Below are 24,371 nucleotides of genomic sequence, written 5' to 3' on the forward strand. Positions count from 1 at the left end.
TCCACCATTTTTTTCATAAGGAAATGCCTGTACCAAGTCAGGAATATGACAGTTGTTTTACATTCGTTTGATGTGTTTGAGCTTTTGAGTTTGCCATTTGATAAGGGACTTTCTGATTTGAATTTTCCTTGGAGTTCGGTATTTTTGTTATTTTACTTTTTTCTAGCATACATTATAAAGTACTATTGAAAATAATTATTAGATCACAAATAAGTATAAATAAAAAGATGTGGTATGAGTGCCAATGAGACAACTCTCCATCAAAGTCACAATGTATAAAAAGTTAACAATTTTAGGTCAAAGTACGTATGTTTCGTCGTCATTCATTATAATGGTAAGACTAAATTTGAGAAAGACAGTAGTTTACCGATGTTCAAAACTCATAAATGATTTAAGAAAATACAAATCAAGGTTAAACACGAAATCTGAGGGAATTTTATTACCTTCAAAATGAGCAAGATCGGGTGTGGCGACAGGATAAGCATCTCCTGCTATGAATGCATCATTGCCAGGCGAATCATCTGAAATTTCAATGATATATTGGTTTTGCTCGTATCAAATACATTACAGCTGATGTGGATGTTGTTCTCTATATCGCGATTAATTTAAATCTATCTTTTTCCAAAAGGATTATCTCCCTTTCGTGTATGCTTTAATGACAATTCATGTAAATATTCAAAATGAAAATTTTAAAATACATGCCATAATAGTAAAACAAAGTATCTTTATTACATGAACATTATTAAAACAACTGGTTTTTTTATTTACCAACAGTTTGAAGTGCCTTCAGGTTCAACAAGCCCAACCTCACATGAAGAAAAAATCAGGCTTTTCTATGATATTATCCTTACCTCCATGGATATACTTAAAGCATGGGCAGAAAAAATTCCTGGCTTCTGTGACCTGTGCAAAGAAGATCAAGATCTCCTTTTCAAATCAGCATCATTAGAACTCTTTGTTTTGCGGATAGCTTACAGGTAAGTTACAAAATACGTTCTATATGTAAAATGTGGTAGAAGGACAAAATACAAAACTTTGTGAATTGCAAACTTAACTACAGATTCTTATGATGTGGAACAAGGACCAATTCATTTAGTTAAGATAAGTGAATCGTGAATAGTTGTCTTTTGGACTTGTTATTAAAATAAGTTCCCTATAATTACTTACCAATTCTGCCAGTTGCTGTGTATATCTTCAATTTGAGAGAACTTTGCAGCTTTAATGATTTGATTATTAGAATGTACATCAAATATAAATTAAATATAATCACAGTAAAATATTTAAATTCAATGTCTTATCTATCAAACTAACAATCTGTAATTATAATTTCAGAGTGCATCCTAATGATGATCAGATAATTTTTGACAATGGCCAGGTATTCCACAGAGACGAGATCAGAAGTATATTTGGAGAATGGATTGATTCCATAGTAGACTTTGGACTGTCTCTCCACAGAAACAATCTAGACATCTCATCACTTGCTTGTATGGCAGCTCTTACTCTAGTCACAAGTAAGGCATCTTAGTTTACTATTGTTTCAAAATTTATTATCTCTCTTTGTATAGCTTTTTCTGTTCATGGAACATAAAGTTATTAAGTTTCTCTCATACTTCAACACGTATTTATTCGTTTCTTTGTATATTGCGACCCCTTTGATTTTTGCAACGTTGATGGTTGGTGTTGTCGGTTGTGTGGCCAATATTTTTGAAAATTCCTGTTATTCTTTTTGTGTATTATTCATTTCGCTACATTATCCAATAGAATTAAAGTTACTAACAATGTTTCATTAACATTTCAATTCTTTTTAAAAAAAGTAAAATGAAATGGATATATAACTATCGAAGAAATCGAAAACATCTGTTATAACATAGAGGAATAAATATGCAGTACGAATACAAAAGGTGGAAGGGACTCATCAAAAGAAATGATACAGGACAAGAAAAGACTTCAAGTACAAAGAGGTTTTGGACAAATCGTATTTTACTCAAAATCAGAATAATTGGTTAACAATATAAAAAATATAAACATCTAGCCAGTCTTTGATGTATTGTCATGGCCATACGTTATAATTGTGTTCATTTTTTTTGCAGCACGGCATGGAGTCAAAGATCAAAAGAAAATGGAAGATTTACAAATGAAAATTATAGACTGTTTGCGTGATCATTGTACCTACAACAGTGAAGCACAGAAAAAGCCACATTTATTTTCCTATATTCTTAGTACAGAAGCAGAACTTAGAACATTAAGCCGAGAAGGGCTCCAACGAATGTTGTTTTTTAAACTCGAAGACATTTTTCAGGCCCCACCTATCATTGAAGATACTTACTTATCAAGTGCACTACCATTTTAAATTAGCATTCGTGACGTCATTCATTATGGATGAGAATGACGTGGATGTTAGTATTGACATGTGAACGGATATTTTTTCATCAAACAACATTATATGCCTGTGAAAAATTGATAAATAGAAACAAATATTATTATGTTTAATTTCAAATTTATATTACAAAATGATACTTTATGACACACATTTTAGGTTTCTGGTAACTGGAAGGACTGGAAATCAAATTCCCTGTTTTAAAATCTAATGCATTCAGGGTAATATGTTCAAAAGCATACACCAAAACACCAAAAACAATGGAATTGTTAACCAATGACATGACATTATTTCAAAATTTTGGTTCGAACAATGAAATTACCCACAGTCCTTTAGTTTATAAAACGGAAAGTTGATGAAGTCATTGTATCACTTAATAGTGCTACTTTTTATATAGTGCTAGGTTGTAATAAACAATGTTTTTTTTCTCGAGAAAACATTAGTGATAATATGTTCAGATTTTACTTTGCAGATGTTACTTATCAGTGTGAAAAAGACATTTCGATTGCTAAACAATCTGTCTTTAGGTGGTATCAAACACCTTGACTAAAATTAATTTGGCTCGTTTAATTTTCATAAAATTTTGACAAAATATTTAATTTTACCCTTTGACAAAAACATAAAAATTTCAAAAAACTTGAACCACACACTTTATCGGAAAAATTTCATTGGATTTATAGCAGTTTGACAAACACTAATTTTGATCATTGAGAAGCTTAATATTTCCTTAACAATAGAACGTGATTAAAGCGTTCAGCTGAATTTTACAGAGTGATCTCCCTGTAGTGTTATGTACCACCTTAATGGTTAAATGCTTTTTCATATATCTACAATTATAGTATTACTAAGAAAGAATATGTATTTCACATAGTTTTTTTAACAAAGAGAACTATTCGAAAAAATAATTTTTAAATTTGATTAAAATTGAGCACATAGACTACACGACAAAATGTCAAAAATCAAAACAGACAATATTGTCTACTCTTAGTCATGTAGATACTTGAAGTATCATAATACTATTAAAACATATTTTGACTGCTTATGCTTGAAAGAATTACTCACTTTAACTTCTAGATTTATAATGTTCTATTCAAAATTTTAAAAATGATAAAAAAATATCTGAAATATGTTACAGCTGTTTTCACATTTTTTATATACCAAAAGGATATATATTATGATATGGTAAAACATTTATTTAAGGCCAACAAAATATTTCGTCTGTTTATAGTAAATAATTAAACTTTTAAAAAATATTTTATTTGCACTCTGAGATAATTTTATCTTTAGCTGTAAATGATCAAAAATCCCAATAAATTGGTTCAGGGAAAGGTATTCATATAATTGTAGTAAGAGAAACCAACAACAGACAAATACTTTAACTTGGCCTAATTCTTACACACTACAGTACCCAAATTTCCTCTTTGCATTTTATACATTGTTACAATGTTTATGATAATTATGATATGTATAATTTTCTGCACTTTTGTACATATTAAAACATTTATGTTGTCAAAGTGTCCACTAAATCTGTTGTTAAGTTACACGTAATATTTGGATATACCTATTTTTTCATGTTAGTGTCAATTTTATTTGAAGAGCAAAATGCTTTAGATACGTAGGAAGATGTTACATTCATTTTGAAATTTTTGATGTTGTCACGTGATAATTAATTGATTGTTCACTTTTGATAATGATTTACTGTTTTAGTGTTAAAAGTCTGATTTTTTTATTTATTGATAATGAATGGTTAGTAACTCTCAGGATTTTAAGAGGTACATAAACTTTTCTCTTTATTTTGAACAATGGTTTCATGTTATAAAATGGAATACATCTCTGTGATTTTATTCAGATTCAATTTCTTCATGTTGTTGGATAACTATATTTTTTTTTAAAACTTGATAAATTTTACAATCAAATTCTGCATAACAATCACATAATCTGAACAAAAGTTTGATAATGATAGTTATTGACAGATGTAAGATGCACTGCATTTTCTTCAACTGATTTGTTTCCGAACTCGTTTGCCGTTATTTTCTGGCGAGGCATAAAATGTGATATCCCGGTGAATCAGTGTTAATGCTAATGTTTTTGTGTCGTTGTTTTGCTGTCTCACATAAATCCAGCATCTTTTATTCATGTGTATTCATTATTTGAAAATTTCATGTTTTGTCTAGTTTTTATTCGTATTTACTATCTATCTCTCTTTTTAATAATATGATCAATGATAAAGACGCTAAACAGTTCAGTTATTATTGTTTATAAAAAGATAAGTCCCCAAAAACATAAAATGAAACGCCATAGTGAAAAACATTCAGGAGGTTTATCATCAAATGAAATTAATACTTTGAAATTTCGTGCGTCCATAAAAAAAGTTAATTAGTATCTTACTTGGAAAATCATTTTAGGCAAAACTGAGTGAACATTTCTATAACTATGCTGAAACAAAAATGATGAAAGTAAAATAAAATCAACTTAGTGTGATATTAAATACACATTCGTTTTGCAGGATATTTTCATCCTCTAAGGAATATATTCATGTGATTTCTTCAAATCTATATAAATTTGAAGAAGCTAATATCCTAGTCTTTTACAAGTCTGGTTTTGAGCATTCGAAGATGTTAAGAACTAATTTTTTATGTATATAAGCAACGACAATTAATCTTTCTCTCATAGTGAAGAGCTCTTCATTCTAGGGCAGATAATGTCATTGAGTTACAAATGCCATCGAGGAATAGATAGATGTTAATATGGTGTATTTATTATTTAACTATACTAGTCATATTTTTTTGCATTTTGCTTGCCAAATTAACATGTATTGTTGAAGTGCTATGTTTGTTCTTGTTAAATTATTTCTTTATTTTCATTAAAAAGGGTTCATAAAGACGTTGTTAAATTGTTTTGTAAATAAACCTTGCTTTCAAATACCACTTTGTCCATTTTCACTTATCCCGAAATCAGCATTTTCTACGCATGATCGTAAACCTGCTGCTAGAATGGTTGATGACGTCAGTTCTTCGGTTTGTGTAGACCCAGAAACATCGAATTTTCATTTGGAAGTTAATTGAATCTGAAAATATTATAGTAGGATGTTTTTAAGGAAACATTTTTGAAAGTTGAAAAGAAAATATGACATAATTTGGTGACAGAAAAAACTTTCATCGAAAAAATAATATAGATATAACTTTTGAAAGCTTGAAGGTTTATCGTTCCGTTTTCTGAATAGAAATAAAACTTTGTGAACCCTTTTAATCTTTATCTGTGATATTCCATGATAATAGATACATCATTTGGAATGTTTCTTCTTTTTTCTTTGAGGTCGAATTCCGAAAACTGTAAATATTGGTTAAATATGTTGTGTTTACATTAGATGTATTCTGAATTAGCACTTTTATATAGTTGATGTAACCTATCCAGTCACGTGTTTGAGCAAAGCTTGAACATTTTGTTTTGTTTTGTCTTAAAATATGTTTATTAAAAAATGCAAAAATCTCTTTTGTTGATACAGTAAAAAAAGACTCATCACATATACCAGGCTTATAACTTTGCACGCCTGACTCGTCTACGATGCCAAATATAAAACTTAAAAGGCCTAATAAAAATAGAACTTGGGAATCCACAAATCCGAAAGGGTTTGCAAAATACAGCTAAGTTAATCTTTTTCTTGGGTAGAACATCCTTAGTATTTCGAACAGCTAATTTATAAATATGAAGACCATATCAATAAGTCAAAGATACAAAAGGATAGATTATTAAATAATACTAGTAAGCGAAAGAAAGACACACAGCAAAATGGCCAAAGAAAAAAGGAAAAAAAGTCACACAAGTCCCCAAAATAAAGGGCATAAACTAAAGACTGGATAACAATAACTTACTGAAAATCGAGGGTGAACTCATGTACTGCGGAATGTTCTAAAGTTCCTGCTAATCTAAATTGATAATCCCTTTGTCTGTGTAAAAAGTTTTTCTCAGGCAAGACTGAATTAGAAAATTATAAATGAAATACGAACAGTTAACTGGTGTTCCAAAAGGCATGTTTTAAATTGTGTACTGTATCCAATTCTTATCGGTATTATACCTACCTACCTAAGTGTCTATCTACGTGTTTCCAAACGCAGGAGGTCAGTTTGCTCCTCTATATTTGGCTCTGTTTCATCATCACTAACTACAGTTGTGCTACTTCCGGTGTTATATGTGTATTCAGTGTTAAAGTTATATATCATTGGGTGGTCTTTCCAATGCTTGTCTAGATGAAGTTCAAAAATATGTACGTTCTTTGCAGTCACTACGATGTCTGGTAGGCTATTCCACACTTCCACTATTCGGTTAGTAAAGTAGTACATGTATTTCCTATGTATAGTCTGCTTCTGTTTTTAACCAATTTTATCGAGTTGCCTCTTGTTGTCGAGCTTGTGTTACGCGTAAATAAACCTTCTGTTACTCTTGAGTCATATACTCCTGTTGTTATCTTGTAGGTTACTATCATGTCGCCTCTTAGCCTTTGAAATTTCAATTTAGAAATTTTCAGAGTTTTCAATCGTTCTTCGTATGACAGATCTTTGAGGTTAGGTAACATTTGTTTTGCTCTACGTGGGACGTTTTTAATTGTCTCGATATCTTTTTTTTTGTACGGGTTCCATACACTACTAGCATATTCAAGACGAGCTAATGCATCAAAAAGTATAAAGAAGCTTTTGCAATCTAAATATTTAAAAATCGTCTAATAATTCCAACTAGTTGGTTTGCTTTGTTTTCTTGTGTCTGTATATGGTTATCGAATTTCAGTTTGGAATCTATAGTTACTCCTTCATCTTTCTCTGATTGAGCTGTTTCTAGTGTAATTTCAGATCCATTGTATGTAGACATTTTATATTTTCTCTCCCCAGAAGTGGATTTGGTAGGAATTTGTAATACTTTGCATTTGTCCAGGTGGAAACGTATTAGTCATTTTTCATTCCATTTGAACATACTATCTATGTCATTTTGCATTATTGTGTTGTCAATTTCGCTGTTTATAAATCTATATAGTTTTTTGTCGTCTGCAAACATGAATACATCAGACTCTGCACACGACGGCTTATCGTTTATAAAGATAACAATCAGGATTGGTCCCCAAACTGATCCTTGTGAAATACCACTGGTAACATCATGCCATTTTGAAAATTTCCATTGATTTGTACTCTGTGTTAGCGGCTGCTCAGGATGTTCTGGATCCAATTGCATGTCTGTAAACTCATGCCATATGATGCAAGTTTGTTAATAAGTCGTCTATGTGGGACTTTGCCAAACGCCTTCATAAAATCAGTATAAACTGCATCAATCGGTCCACCACTGTTTAAAATATTGGTCCAGTGATCTAGGAATTTAAGTAATTGTAATGAGGTTGATCTTCCTCGAATGAAATCAAAGTGTCTCTCACTTAACAAATTATAACGATTTATTTGATCTACGATTTTTTTTCTCATAAGTTTCTCCATCAGTTTGCAGATACTACTAGTCAGGAAAACAGGTCTGGAATTAGAACCTAGTTTCTTGTCACCTTTCTTAAAGAAAGCTGTAATTTGGCCAATTTTCCAATCTTTCGGTACAGTACCTGTTTTAATTGAGCTTAAAAAAATCATACATAGTGGGGCATCAATTATATCAGTTAGTTCAAACAATACTTTTGGATGTACCTGGTTTGCTCCTGATGATTTCGAGGTGTTTATTTTGTTTAGAAGTTTGTTGATCTCTCTGGTTTTAAAATTTTCATTACTAGATTCTTCAACATATGTAATATTTTCAGTAAATGTATCATAATTAACTTCAATAGTGCTCAATAGTGATATGGATGCTGCAAATTATATTGCTAGAGCATGCTTAGCTCAAATTTATACGAGAAATAACCACTTGTCACAATAGAAGCAACTCTTTTGGTGACTGTCATTCTTGAAGTCTACAACCTTCAACAACAAATAATTACATTAGATGTATGTTTCAACTTAATACGTTATTCTGATTGGCTAACTACAATCTCGCGTTATTCCTAAATCAACTTCATTACACAATGAAATTTATCATTCATGATGACACGAGGTCCCACAATAAAGTGCACAAGTAAATTAAATAAAAACTTGATAAAAATCGTGTGTTCATGATCCTAGCTAAAAAATGTAATTATAAGTATTGAATGCTTCTTTTTGTAACTTCATAGGGTTGTAAAAGCGTTGACCGTGCGTACATTTTTAGAATGAGGCGCTTCCGCGCTTCATACAAAATGTACTTCGGTCAACGCTTTTACACCCCAATGAAGTTACAAAAAGAAGCATTCAATTTTTAATGGAAAATTTCAAAACAGCTATTTGAGTGCATACTATTTTGAGTGGCTATATTCTTTGTGAGTAAACTTTTACAGGAGTAAGATTTCATATATGAGAAAAGATTCGACAGACTAATTACCAAAAGGAAGTCAAAGAAACAACAAACACATTAAGATAAAACCCGGTTTAAAGAGCAACACCACTTAAACAGGGCATCCAAGGATACAGGCACGCTATATTTTACATGAAAGAATTGATGGCATTACCCTCCTATTTGTGTTGAAATACACGTTTAAAGAAGAGGAGAAAACGAAACTGTACCATTAGACAGAAAATTGATCATGCATTAAAAAATGCTTTAGATGTAACATGTGTAATGGGTTGTCTTTAACAATAAATTAAAATCTTATAAATAAACACAACAGTAGTTTCTCGATGTTCAAATCGCACATATCCATTACGAACATACAAATTCAAGTTAACAAAAGAAGCAAAAACTGAGAAAATTGCACGAAATCCACAAGGAGCGTGCCAAAGTTGAAGCTTCCTGTCCTACATGCAACATCCATCATGTGAATCCACACTCAGTCAAATGTCACAATAAGCAATAGAACCCTATCGGTAAATTTACAGACCAGACGAATGATCTGGTAAATAAAGATATAAGACACCGAAACATGTCTTAGTGAGTTGAGACACAGACAGATTTTTCAGTCAACCTATTCGTGAGGGTGTGTCAATATCGAGGAAGAAATATATAGTTTCGGTATTGTCTTTGATTAAAGATCACAGTTGACCTCCGATCAATTTGGATATTCTTTTTATGTCATAGAGCTCTTAACACTTCTACGTATTTATACATCCCTAGCTTTCAAACGTTGTAATTTGTGGGTTCCAGGTGAAGGTAAAACCAGAAAAGTGCTTCGGACTCAAAGATGCGTTATTTTCATTCACTCGTATATATGAGATGCAAGCACACACTTAAATGTATACAAAATAAAACAAGAATAACTGAACTCGCATAAACGGTACTCTTTTGAAAATTAACGAAATATTGCGTAACATATGAACTGACATGTATATTTAAGTTGAAAAAGAAAAAAGAAGATGCTGAAATTCTTCTTGATTGGATTGTTGTTGATATTGGTCAATATATGGTATCTCAATGGATGAATTATGTCCATGGCTCAAAGTCATTTTTAAAAACATTCACGTTACCATGAGACCGCTTACCCTGTCGGTACATCCGGTCTTGCTTTTTTTTTTTGTGTGGAGTTTATGCTTTTTCCTCAGGTTTAGTTTATTAATCAATTTATGAGATTTAAACATTGATAAATTACTGTTGCCAAAATTTTAAAGGCAACACAATGAGTTATTGATACAAAAAAACAAGACCTCAAATCATCGTATACATATTCAAAACACTTTACTCACTGCTTGATAACAGAGTACTACAGAAAGAGATTTATTACCGGTTTTTTTTTTTTGCTTGAGCAACACGACAGGTGATACATATGGAGCCGTTACTGCTTACACTTCTGGAGCACATGAGTTACCCTTGGTTGTTGGCAGGGTTCGTGTTGCTTGTCTTTAGTTTTTCTAAGTCATGTTTGATACTGTTGTCTGTCCTTTCTTTTGTCGTGTTTTGACTCATTATATATACCGGGATTAACATTTTGGATGCCAGACGCGTTTAGTCTTCAAGATGTTCATTAGTGACGCTCGAATAAAAAAAGTTTAAAAAAGGCCAAATTAAGTACGAAGTTAAAGAGCATTGAGCACAAATACCGAAAGGTTTTACAAAATACAGCTAAGGTAATCTATTTCTAAATGTCTTAATCAAAATTCAAAACTTTTAACGATTTATAATATAGACTTTATCTGTCTATTGCCGAAGGCTGTATGAGAACCTCTATATATCTTTAGGTAGTTTGTTTCGTTGGTTTGCTGACATATACTCCAGATGTAGTTTTACTAAAAGAGTGTAACAAAAGTACAGAACTCAAAGGCAAATTCAAAAATGGGAAGTCCATAAAAACTGACAAAATCAAACACTATCAATCAACGGAACAAGTGAAAAACAACTGACATATTCCTGACTTGGTACAGGCATTTTCCGAAGAAATGGTGGGTTAAGCCTGGTTTTATAGCTAGCTAAACCTCCCACTTGTATGGCAGTTGTTTATACTTCCTTTAATTTATATTTACAAAATTGGGTAAGCGACCCAAATATTTACACTTAATTTTTTCATGATAATCTCAATTTCAAGTTAAAACTGAAATAATGCAATGTTTGAAAATCATAAGCAGATCAATGAGACAAGGATATACTATAGGCCCCTTTATATCTATGATACACTCTTCCGATAAGACTAATTACCCAAATGTACACGTGGTCTATTGATGTTTGTCGTCGCCTAAAACACTAAAACGGCAAGTAGCAATGTATCTTTGGTTAACGTTGTACATTATTGAATGTTTATTGGTTTCTGAATTGTTGTAAAAACTTCTTTATTTGTTTTTTTATATATATTTCTGAAATTAAAATTCCAAATGAATTGGTAAACTGTTCCAGTACGACCAATCACCCAAAATGTGCAAGTGGTCTGTTGATATTTGTCGTTGCCTTAAAAAAGCTATAATGGCAAGTACCATGTAATTACATGTAAAATGGAATGCACAGTTGGTGAGTATGTCTTTCTTATAACCTCGAAGCTATATCTAGGCAGAAAATGCCGAGTGAAAATAGGTCATTTCAGGTCTTTCCGTAAATTCTTTTTTGCCAAAAAATACGTTGGACAATTTGCGTTAAAAGGAGTTTTGGTACGCATTTTAACTGGCGGAGGATGGCTTGTATTATACATTTAGAGCTTTCACCAGGATTTTCTCTTTAATAACGATCCGCTGAAATTTGTCTCAGAAACGAATCCACCATTGGTCAGCTATTTACCATGCACAATATGCCCGTTTGAACATTAAACAATTACGTGATTTCAAGGGGTAGGGTGGCTTAGGTCAGCGACAAAATGAAGTATCGGCATTGATCAACCATTTAATTTTGGGGAGTGAGGTTGCTTGGATGATTTCTACAATTAATATGTATTGGCCTGGAAACATAATGTTCCCGAAGACAAAATCGAATGAAAACCATCCGTAATGTAAGAATGATTTGCAAGAAATTAAAGTATTGAGTACAAAATCATAAAAAAAACTATCCTTCAGCTTAGGCATGATGAGAATCAATATCTTTCAAAGCATGTAGATTTATATTTAAAAATAAGGAGATGTGGTAATGAGACAACGATTTATTCTTTTTCGAAAAAAAAAAAAAGTAAATGATGTAGATTCTTCAAAATTCAAATTAAAGGAAGAAAAAGAAACTTTTTGATTTTGACCATCGTCATGACGATAAATTAACTGCCCACGATACGAGCTCCTACAAATAAATGTAAACCATTCTATAGTTATCTATTTTTATGATTAAAAGAACATATGGAGTATATGTCAATCAAAGCAACCCAACAACAAAAACAACAAAAGAACTTCTAGAGGCAACATTCAGGCCAACAACAAACATGTGTCTATATAATAAGCTCTGAATTGTGTGGATTCTTATAAGGCCACTGTGAATGTAGAAATGTTTGTACTGTTTTTATGATTGCAAAGATTGCGACGAGAAAGGAGTTGAAAAAAATGCATATTTAACTGTGATCGCATTATTGGTACAATGTATGTAGCATTTCAACCTCTGACCTGGTTTTTTCACCTGTTTATCATAAAAAGTCGGAATTCTCTTTAATACATGTTCAAGTGTCAAAAAGAGGGGCGTTTTACAAATGTAAACATTTACTATAATTTTTTTACCCAGAATTTGTTCATGTGGGTTGATTACTGGTGCTATTAACTTTAATTTGTACTGTATATTTTGAACACAATATTTTATAGGTTCTACATCTGACAAAACTAATGGACAAGGGTTTTTTGGCAGGTTCTCCATGTAGTTTTGTTACTAACTACTAATTCAAGTTATTACAGATTTAGCACCCTCCATAAGATTATTGTTAAGGTTCTATGCTCTAACTGAGACCAGTTCATTGTTATGCATTATCTTTGGATTTGTAAACTGACAACCCACATGTACATATGAGCTGTAAGGTAAGATCATTAGATTGCTGAAGCATTATGCAGGATATCCACGTAATTGTCAGCATAATGTATGATTTAGCATAACATAGACTGTAAAATGGCAATTTTGACGAAGTTGAAAAAGTGAGAAGTATACCTGCTGTTTTCCGCTGTGGCGTTAACAATGTATTAGTTTGTGATCATGTTAGTTTAAGGGTAGTGGTAGGTCAATGATATTTGGTATGCAGTTGTATTAGAATTTGCACATCTTATATCCATGGCGATTATTTAGCCTGTCCCCTCAGTAATGGTTCAATGACTTTGAAACTTTTGCTTAGTTAACATGTATGATTTGTGATTCAGTCAGTTTAAGGGCACCAACTAGTTGTAGGTTAATGGTATTTGGTGTGCAGATATATAAGCATTGGCGCATCTCATTTTTATTGGGAATTATATGGCTCCACCCCTCAGTTATGATCTATTGGTTTTAAATGTTTTTCATAGTTACGTGTTAAAGTTTGTGATTAGATCAGTTTAAGATGAACCACTTATGTTAAGTAAATGATATTTGGTATTAAGTTGTAATAGCATTTGCAAATCTTTTTCGGTGGAGATTATATGACCCCACTTGGCTCCTCATTATAGTTCATTGACTTTGATATTTTCCGTAGTTTACAAGTTGAAGTTCGTGTTTAGGCTAGTTTAAATGGAAACAATTATGATACGTCAATGGTATTTGGTATGCAGTTTTATAAGCATTGGCATTTCTCATTTCCATTGAGGTTATTTGGCCCTTAGTCCGAGATTACTCTGATGTCCAACGGCTGTTTTGCCAGACAAGCTGGGGCCGTGGGACGTCAGAGCTCGTCCCATATCAAAAAGTGGATATTTGCCCGTCCAAAATAGATGCGCTGCTTCGTCGCTTCTGGTGCCAACGGACGGCCTTGGAATTATATAAATCGGGTAGCAATTTGTTCATTTTGCATTTATCTCTTCATTTATGTAAGTTTCACCTACCTGCCACCCTTTATTTTCTCATATTTAGACAGTTATCACAGTGACCCATCGATTCAGACATTTTTACTTTTATTTTCAAATGAACGTCAAGTTACGAGAGATTTTGCGACCTCGAGACTCAAATATGCAAATATTTATACTTTTTTCACCTCCTTTATAGGAGATCGATATTTAACATTTAGTAGCCAACCACGATTTTTTACCTCCTTTACAGGAGATCGGTATTAAGCATTTAGTGCCAACCACGATAACATTCGGAAGCTCTCGGATATTTACATTGCTTGCATCGTAAATGAGCGAGGTGTTAGATTATATATTCATATTGACCTAGGGTCATATGCATACATCATTTCCCATAGTTTATTGTGCCTTACTTTTTTCTCGTGATCACATGACAATCTTTCAAAATGAAAGTCAAAATGCCAGAATCGGTGGGTCACTGTGAAAACTGTCTAAATATGAGAAAATAAAGGGTGGCAGGTAGGTGAAACTTACATAAATGAAGAGATAAATGCAAAATGAACAAATTGCTACCCGATTTATATAATTCCAAGGCCGTCCGTTGGCACCAGAAGCGACGAAGCAGCGCATCTATTTTGGACGGGCAAATATCCACTTTTTGATATGGGACGAGCTCTGACGTCCCACGGCCCCAGCTTGTCTGGCAAAACAGCCGTTGGACGTCAGAGTAATCTCGGACTATTTGGCCCTGTACATTAAATCATCGTTCATTGACTAAATGTTTTGTATGGTTTACATGTTTAAAAATTGCAATTTCAAGTTCAACAGTTGTAATATACTATCCGTATAGCAAAAAAGAAGGACTTATCTTTGTTTCAACAGTTTTTTATTTCTATTTGAACATAAACAAAGATTTCTGCTAGATCCAAATATTAATTTACCAGAACACTGCTATTAAACTGCAATATGTTTCTATGTGTTTTACCCGTTTTTTAACCATTTGTACTGCCTACTAAGGAGGCACAAGCACAACTAACCATTGTCATATTCATGTAAACGGACGAAAGTCATAAGACTTAACAGACTTAGAAATTTATCTTACATTGTTAAACATTAATATTATTTGTTAAATGATAATTATGTGTGTTATGAAAATAACAACACTGGTCTATTTTTATTAAAAAAAAGAAACAAATCAACAACTTTCATCATTTACCACTTTCATTAACAAAAATTTGTTATTGATAAAAAAGAATAGATAGATAACACACTTCTGGAAAGAAAGTGTAAACGAAGAAAAGAGAGTAAGTGTTGATTTTTTGTATAAAAATAGATCAGTGTTGTTCTTCTTTTAACTTCAACAACTAAATTCAGCAATACCTTTTTCATTCCAAATTCAGTAAAAATATCATATTTCTTTTACTCAACACAATTTATGTTACTTGACATCTAGAAATAAAAAAGAATATGAACATGTAAAATGGATTTACCATTGTACTACATATCATTTTTAAAGTTTGCAATATCTTAAATTTTACATATTGTCTACCAGGTCTTGTTGGTCTAGGCCGAAAACATGTTCAAAGATGGCACTAAACTGACACAAGACTTGACTATTGTGTGAGGTATTTCTATCAATTTGACTCCATCATTCTTAGTAATTTCTCACATTTTGTTAAATCTTCTTCCGCATAACAGAATTTGAAAATTGGATCAAACATTAATTTGAAAATACTTCACAATGTTTGAGATTTTGAAGTTGATCGGAAAAATTTGCCTGAAATTGCAAAGATTTTATGAGGAATCTCTTGGCATCGTGAATCGGAATTTTTAAGTATTCGTGCCAATCCAAATCAAACAGAATTGGCACCAAGTATCACAGTTCAACATTAAACCCTTTGAAAAATATTTACACATAGTTGTTCTTAGAAACCATCTCCAACATTTAAACAAAATCTTGCACTTAAGATGCTAGGATGATCCTATACTAATAAGTACTATTATAAATTATAATTTTTTTCTTTGCCAAACCAAATAAATATTTATGTTCCCGATGTTGCAACATAATATTTTATACACATTTATATTACATATTATATAATTGTATTGCATATTAAAGTTTGTAAAATTATTTGACTCCCCACGAATTGTGCTTCTTCATAAGTGCATATATATACATGTATATTTCACACTCAATCCTTCAATAAAATTCTGAAGTGTTGGAGCACGTGTCGTGTCAATGTCAATATCTAACAGTCATTTTTGTCTCATTGGCACTCATGCCACATCTTTTTATATCTATTTACTGCAGGGTTTGTTGCTCGTGCTGTGTGGATGCAGTATAATGTGTCCCCGTGCTTGTTGTGTATGCCCTTATATTTTACAATTATGGGTTGTTTGCCTGTGAGAGAGCTTTCACATGTTTATTATGTCTTTGTTTTTTGGATGGAGAGTTGTCTCATTGGTACTCATACCACATCTTCTTATATCTATTTAAACGGGAACACAATTTAGATGACAAAATATTTCATAATTGGGTGGTTTTGCTAACATGACATAAGATTTGAAATGTAAACACTGAAATAATATTGAGATATATCTTTATATACAAATATAAAAATATATCTCAATATTATTTGGGTTTTTTTCCGTTTAACCATTTTACACTGGTTTCAAGGTGTGTAGAAAATTAATTGAAAACAGATGCAATATAGAATGTGATATGCAGGGAATAATCTTTTCTCACCCATTTCCAATTTCGGTGGCAAATGGGATATGTAAAATAAAAGCAGGGACCACTCTGTCAGCTGCCCTGAAAAAACAAACAAAAAACAATGATTAATTAATTGTAATTTATAAAGTTAACCGTAGATAAATTTGGTTTTTCTTTTAAGGTCCCTTTTAGTCATATAACGCTTAAACGTTTCTACTTTTTCTTATACATCCCTGGCTTTCAAATGATAAGGTGTGAACATTCGTGATGAAGGAAATTACAAAAAAAGCGTTTCGGACGCAGGAAATTTATGAATGTTTTTTTTTCTTACATAGTAGAAGTTATCTAAATTTTAGCTTAATACGTTAATTTCCACTATAGCAAAACGACAGACCTGAAGTTCTGTTTAAACTTGTGGAATATGAATAAAAGGAGATGTGGGTAATACATCAATGAGACAACAACCCATGACAAAAATATCCAAACGATATCTAGAGGACAACATACAGTTTTCAACAATAGACAGGTGTTTTAACAATGTGTCAAGCTCTACATCGTCCCGAGTTTTTAAAAGTAGTAAAAAGAAACTAGTAAGGATCAAGACCGAATCTTAACAACGAAAAACGTGAAGACATGGCATACACCAACTTCAGGGAGAGGTTCTTGACTTGGTGCAGGCATATGAAAATATAAGTACATGCGAAAAGAACCAGTACAAAAAAAACTCTGAAATTACTGTTTAGTAGATACTGAAAACATAAAACAAATAATGAATCATACAAAATAAGGAGATGGAAACATAAATGCACCAACCTAGACTTGTTACAATTCCTTTTCTTTTATTTCTTTCTTACTAATGTATATGTTTACTGAAAACTGCCAGTATACTGATTGCCCTTCCTCTGCAGGTGTTAATATAGTGGGAATCTCTTAGTTAAAACAGTGAAATTGTTAAATAGGTAAAATTGAAAAAAGTCTAGCACTAACCTAACGCACGACTATATCATAACATTCAGTAGCTAATTATCTTAACTTGCTGTTTTTCTTGGTAGGAAACATTCGTACGGTGTGTGCAATTTCCGTTAAATCAAGATCAAAAGTCAAGAATAAACATTTTTAAATTTTGCTATTTTTAAACAAAATGCATTTTACTGGTTTTTGAATGATAATTTTTTTTTATTAAAATAATATAAAACCTTTTAGAACAGAATTCGATATTTCTAAATCAAAATTAAGAGGTTGATTGTTGAATATTTACAGAAAATTTCAATTCTTAAACAAATCTCAAAAATGAAAAAAATGCTTAATATTTTATTTGGATCCACATTTATAAGCCCAAAGTAGAATAAATTAATCGTTATTATATCAAGGAAATTTTTCCATCATTCAAAACTCCAATTCGTGTATATTTTTATGGAAACAACTTACAATTAAAGCTATTGCAGTTGTCCTTCAATATTGCTTTCTTCAAATAGTGATCCTCTAGCTTTCTATTTGTTTCGATAACACATAGATTATTGTTAATATCAGAAAGAACAATTGTTTATTCAACTTATTCCGACATTTTTTATTCCAAACGTATAATATAATGAAATTCATCTTGGATTTCCTGGAATACTTTTGTAAACATGGGATTATGTTGGTGTATGTTGTAACAAAATATCAATAACATAAATCTAAGTCAAATGTGGAAATTAAAGAGAAAAAATACATTTTATTACATTAGTTTATTTCAGGATTCCTTATCTTATTTTGTAAATGGTACATTTTCTGTACCATCTAACATGATAAACACAATGTTAGAGTCATTTCTGAGTTGCAAATCTGCTGATGTTCTCTTAACAAATTCGTTTCTCAATTGGAAAGTTATTTTCATCCTACTCATAAGTTCAAGCCCAATCATCATATATCGTACTAACTGCCGCTGATGTTGTGAGTGCATGAAATCTATTGTATCTAACATTGCAAAGCTGGTCTTTGGATGAATGGAATTTTGAGTTGTGCTAGTGTTTTGATAATTCCATTTATTTCTAACAATTTTAAATCATAAATTGTAGGTTTTGGAGAAAGCTTATCTTTGCAACGTGCTCTCATGTAGAGTTCATCATCTTATACAATGTTTTTTGTCAGATTGGTGCTTGTGGTTAGCAGCTACTTTGGTTGGTATGTTGTTGTGTTTGTTGATGGTGGCTTGACAGTTATTGGTAAAACACTCCCTGTCACCACATCTGTTCATAACCTGCAACGTTTACCTTTTGTGTATTAAGTTCTTTTTGTATGTTTTTATGATACTCAATCTAACATCTAACTGCAGCAGTCTTGATTAATTTAGAATCGAAACATAAAAGACCCTGATACGTTAAAGTAACTTGGCTTGGATTAATCTAATATTCCTATTGTTGCATCATTCATTATAAAGTTTTTATTTTATTCAATTCAATGTTTAACAAGCTTTAATGAAGAAAATATCCTTTTTTCCATTTTATCCAAGATAGATCATGATTTTTATTTTCTGCTGTTGTTGATTTAGTAACTAGTATCTGCTTTAATTTTTTTCTCTTTTTAGCATCTGGTTTTTCTGTACTGGTAATGCCAACGCGACGTTTCTCCTAAATAGGTGGTAAATTCGAAATTCGCTGTTTAATTGCTTTTAGAAGCACTTTATGGCCCTTTGAATGACAACAACGAACTATAAATAATACTACTGGTGTTTTTGTTTAAAAGGGTGTTATACATGTGTGTTAAGAAGTTTAATTACGTTCCATGTCCAATGTTCAAAAAAATATTGTTTGCCCCAGGAGCTGTTAAATCAAATTCATTGTGTATGTTATCACATTAGTAGTTGTAACTTTAAATATGACTGATAATTAATATTATGAAGGATTGACTAACTTTCTGGTCACATGTGGTCAAACCCAGTTTTAGGCATTGTTATTTGTTTTTATTTTCATGTGTAGTGTTTTGTAACGGAAGCCCTGGAGCGCCATACAAAAATAAAATTACACCTTGTACGAGTTCTTATCTTGTGTGCACGAGTTACACAACTTGTGCGCACAAGATAGTAATTGTTGCGCACAAGATAGTAATTGTTGCGCACAAGATAGTAACTGTTGCGCACAAGATAGTAACTGTTGCACGCAAGATAGCAATTGTTGCGAACAAGATAGTTACTGTTGCGAACAAGATAGTAACTGTTGCGCACAAGATAGTAACTGTTGCGCACAAGATAGTAACTGTTGCGAACAAGATAGTAACTGTTGCGCACAAGTTGTAACTCTATTTTTGAATGACACTCCAGGATTTTCGTATTTTGTAGATTGTTGTTTGTCTGTTCTTTTTTTTTTTTTTACTTTCGCCTTGGTGTTTTTATTGTTTTCTGGACTCAATGACCGTCATTAACCTTCTGATTTCGTTTTTGAATCAATGAAATAAATAACTAGCTTGTTCGAAGTTCAGAGATTTAATGTAATCACAACGGTACTTTAAAACTAAAATGCAATATACATGTATGTGTATATAGCTGTGTGTGTTTTGGGGAAATGTAGCAATCATTTTGTACCTACAACAGTGTGTCTTTATTCCTTACATGTATATGTTTTTGGGAAATGTAGGAATCATTTGTAGCTAAAATTAGGGTTGATATCAATGAAACTGCTAATTTCATTTTGCTTGCAGCATGTATTTTAATTTATTCATTCAAAACAAGATTGCATCGGTTTTTTTTTCGTGTGCTGTTTCTCCTGATATGGCAACATATACAAATGAGGATGACTTCAAACTGCTTAAACTGATATTACTATCAGACTTATATTTATTAGTGCAGTAAATAATAAAAAGTGAATTTAATGAAACTACCATTAATTATTCAACTTTGTCTCAAGCCCAACTAATATCAGCTCAAAAAACATATTTCAGAAGAAAATATCCTAATCTATCTGTTATATTGTATAAAGCAATTGATAAGACTCGGATTGTGTTGCCATTCAAATTGAAATATAAGACTACAATAAATCAATTTAACATTGAGCAATGAACGCTCAGTTTACCCATTCCAACAATAGGAGTTGCTAAATTTGGCTTCATGTTATTTACTTTGTCCAAAATTTACTCCTTTGTTACTGTAATATTGTACAAGTACAAAAGATCCCTTAGTCTGACCCATACTAAAACTTGAAAAGCTAATGCGTCTTGAGCATGTTGAGTAACTCATTCAAAATATGTAACTGTTGAATTTTTCCGGCCTTTTAGTTGCATGGTAGTTTTTTTTTGTGATACAAGAAAACACTGTCTGCCTGCCAGTTCTAGAAATAGACTATGCTTGACATATTTTCTATTAAACTCTCTTCGTTCATATCAAAATCTGAAGGAGAATTATTAAGTTGCAAAGTATTTCAAATGAAAGCTGAAATTCTTTCTATCTTTAGGTTCATCATAACAATGGACACAAATGCAGTGTTTTTACCTACAAATTTGTACAGACAAACATGTGCTTTTGGAAAAGCTTTAAGGCATAGCATTAACTAGATATATGAAAGTAAAATGCATTTGTTGTTTAAGAAAGATGATAATTTGTTTGCTGAGCAATTTTTGTTGTTCTTGCCAAAGGTGTGAAAATAAACTAAGTTGGGTGCAATATGTGAGATACCTCTCTCAGGTGATTGATATAGAAAACAGGACAACAGATAACTATACAACAATAAGTGATTTAAAGGGTGTGAGTGAGTAGGCAATATAATATGTAACCCAGGTGTTTGTTGATTTTACCATCACCAGCAGTGCTGGAAAAAAATGCTCATCAAAATCTATAAAAAATAATATATCTTTCTGAAACACAAAATACATTCAATTTATAGAATATATATATTTTTAGAAAAAAAAAACTGGGAGGAACATGTTTTTTTATAATTTTTAAATTTTTACCCCAAAAAATTAATTAATTTCACACTAATTTTTAATTTTTGGCATACTGTTGCATTTTTTTTTCTGCTAATTTTTTTTCCAAAAAAACAGTTAGTAAACAAATAAATTAAGCCACCTGTATAATATGATTATACAATTTAGTGTAAATAAACCTTGCACTTTAACTTAGTCAGTTTGGTCATGGAATAACAATGCTGCGTCCTATCTTTTGTATAAGGTAAATGGCATGAAGCCAAATTAAGCAACTCCTTTTGAAGGAATTGCATAAACTGATCTTTCAAATCGCAAGGCTAAATATCTCTTTTCTAGGCTAATATTCCAATTTAAATAGGCTTCCTCTGCCTCATTTTAGACTTATACCTCGAATTTGACATGAGCAGTCATCTCAAACGAGACGATTTTGATTTTGAAATTATCAATTTCCCCCATCTTGGTAGCAATTTACCAACTTCAACTGCATATAGGATATACATGTCCCAACTCATTCGGTATTTTAGAGCTTGCAGCTGCTACTCAGAATTTATTAGACGTCACCAGTGTCTGAGCAGAAAGTTGATAAACCAGGATTATGTATAAGAACGTCTCGTCCTTTTTTCAAAAAAAGTTCATCGGAAAATACCAAGACCTTGTTGATAAATATTCCGTATATATTCACATAAAATACATGATGGTCTTGAAGTATAAATTCTAGGTACTGACGTTGTTTATCATCTTAATTACGTGTAAGAGTGTTCTTTTATTTGTCTTTGTAAATTATTAACCTTTACTGTTAAGTCTATTTTTGATAATATCCTTTTGGCGTGGCTCGGTACTTATACATCCCGCCATTGTGTTATTGTGCTATGTTCATTTGTTGTATTCTTGTCTTTCATTTTTCTTTATGTGCTTTGTCTTTATACTATTTTGTTTTTCTATGTTGACACATTTGTTTGTTTTTATAATGATTAAGATTATAACACAACGTTGACTGCTGTACCAAAATTTTTGATATTCTTTCCTATTATGTCTGTTTTGTTCACACATTGTTGTCAATATCATGGAATTTTATGCGACTGTCATACAAGTGAGTGATTTAGCTAGCTATAAAACTAGGTTTAATCCACCATTTTCTACCTAAGGAAATACCTGAACCAAGTCAGGAATATGACAGTTTTCCATTCGTTTGATATGTTTGAGCTTTTGATTTTGCCATTTGATGAAGGACTTTCCTTTGAGTATTTTTGATATTTTTTCATTTGCAACATAGAAGTGTAATTTAAAAATACGGAGGTCAGATGATACCAAAAATATATATTTGATGAGTTATGTACTTGAATAAAAGTATGCCAGAAAAAAAGCTTACAACCAGGTGTCAATTTTGCTTTTACTAAAACCTGATAATTCACCCAAAGATAGGTACTGAAGGGAGTACACCATTGACAAAAAATGCAAAAATTAAAAGTGATCAACATTAACCAAGTTTCTATGAGCGGTCTTGCAGTAAGATGAGAGTTTTTGATCTATGTTGAAGGCTGTGACTTTGCGATGATGAACAGTAATAAAGGCGCTGTTCTTTTTATTCGTTCTTTTTTTTTAATTGAGAGCGAAGACATTTTGTGTCATTCATTTAAACTCCATATTCTTTGTTTTTCATTTCACTAACGACAATATTCCACTGCGGCTTAATAATGCCCTTATATAGCAATGTTATCAGTGATATTAACGTTATAAAAATAAATGTTAAAGGACCTGCATTGGGTAACACCTGAAGCGTACAAAAACTTATTGCATGGGCAATATTTTTGGCAATAGATAGTAATTCACAGAGTAGATAAAAATATGTATTTGCAGTGGTTTATCTGGGTTTCGACGAGAAAAAAGATGGGGCGTAATTGCCCTTTATGGTAAAACATATAGGATAATTTTGCTCTACACTCTGTATCAACCACTGATTGCAGTAATAAGAAGACGGGTGTTAATTCTTATTTCATCAATCTCAAATGAACAATAGTGTTTGGGAAAATAAAACTTCACTAAAGATATATTTCGATAATTGTTCAGTTACGGTTAGAGAATACTGTGGATTCATTAATATTCGTTGGATACCAATTTTCGTGGATTTCGTGGGTACAAGGGAACCACGAATTTAAATGTTCAACAAATTACAAATTTTCTAAAGGAAATATCCAGACTTTGCCAAAACCACGAAATTAAATATCCACGAAAATGCAAGTTTTCATCAATCCACGAAAATTGGTACCCACGAAAATAAATGAATCCACAGTATTCTTAATGCTATCTTTTTCGGGAATCAACGACAAGATATTTCTATGTGAATCCTACTATTATCTGCTTCGATGACATCACGTGATCATTAAAAACGTATCAGCTTATTGGTTTAGCAAAATATGTAAAATAGCTTTAAAACATTTACCCTTATATAGGAGACAGAAAAAGTGAGGCGAAAGATACCAAAGGGACATTTAAGCTCATAAGTCGAAAATAAACTGACAACGCCATGGCAAAAAACGAAATAGACCAAAAGACAAACAACAGTATACAAAACACAACATAGAAAACTAAAGACTGAGAAACACGAGCCGCAACAAACAAATATACATAATAATGTTACAACAATAATTTGTAGAGAAAAGCATATTTTTCCTTCTCTCTATGATGTGCTACCAAAAACGTATACATGTTTGTAAGGTTATTCTGTAAATTAAACTAACACATAATATATAAATGTATAAGACGTTTGCTTATAAAATCACCTGGTTTTATTAGCAATTAACAATACAGGGAGGTCCTTATTGTCATCGTTGTAGCACTAAGGGGGATTGTTAACAACAACTAGTAAGTGCATCAAAAAAATTGAAAACAACACGTTTAATAATTTCATGCGTCCGAAGCGCTTTTCTGGATTTAACTAAAATATGTGAAGTTGATTAAAAAAAAAAGAGAAAAACACATCAAGTTGTAA

General features: G+C 31.8%; 1 protein-coding gene across 1 annotated transcript in view; it reads left to right on the forward strand.

Moving 5' to 3' along the window:
• The window catches only part of LOC127718005 (probable nuclear hormone receptor HR38), a 45,104-nt gene extending 39,238 nt beyond the window's left edge, over nt 1-5,866 (forward strand). Inside the window, exons 9-11 of the mRNA XM_052223901.1 lie at nt 775-977; nt 1,333-1,511; nt 2,091-5,866. Coding sequence (XP_052079861.1) covers nt 775-977; nt 1,333-1,511; nt 2,091-2,350 — 642 coding nt within the window. The 3' untranslated portion in view covers nt 2,351-5,866. The remainder of the gene's footprint in view (nt 1-774; nt 978-1,332; nt 1,512-2,090) is intronic.
• The last annotated feature ends 18,505 nt before the right edge of the window (nt 5,867-24,371 follow it).

Source organism: Mytilus californianus, unplaced genomic scaffold (assembly GCF_021869535.1).
Source record: "Mytilus californianus isolate M0D057914Y unplaced genomic scaffold, xbMytCali1.0.p SCAF_10, whole genome shotgun sequence".
In the NCBI taxonomy this organism is placed as follows: domain Eukaryota; kingdom Metazoa; phylum Mollusca; class Bivalvia; order Mytilida; family Mytilidae; genus Mytilus; species Mytilus californianus.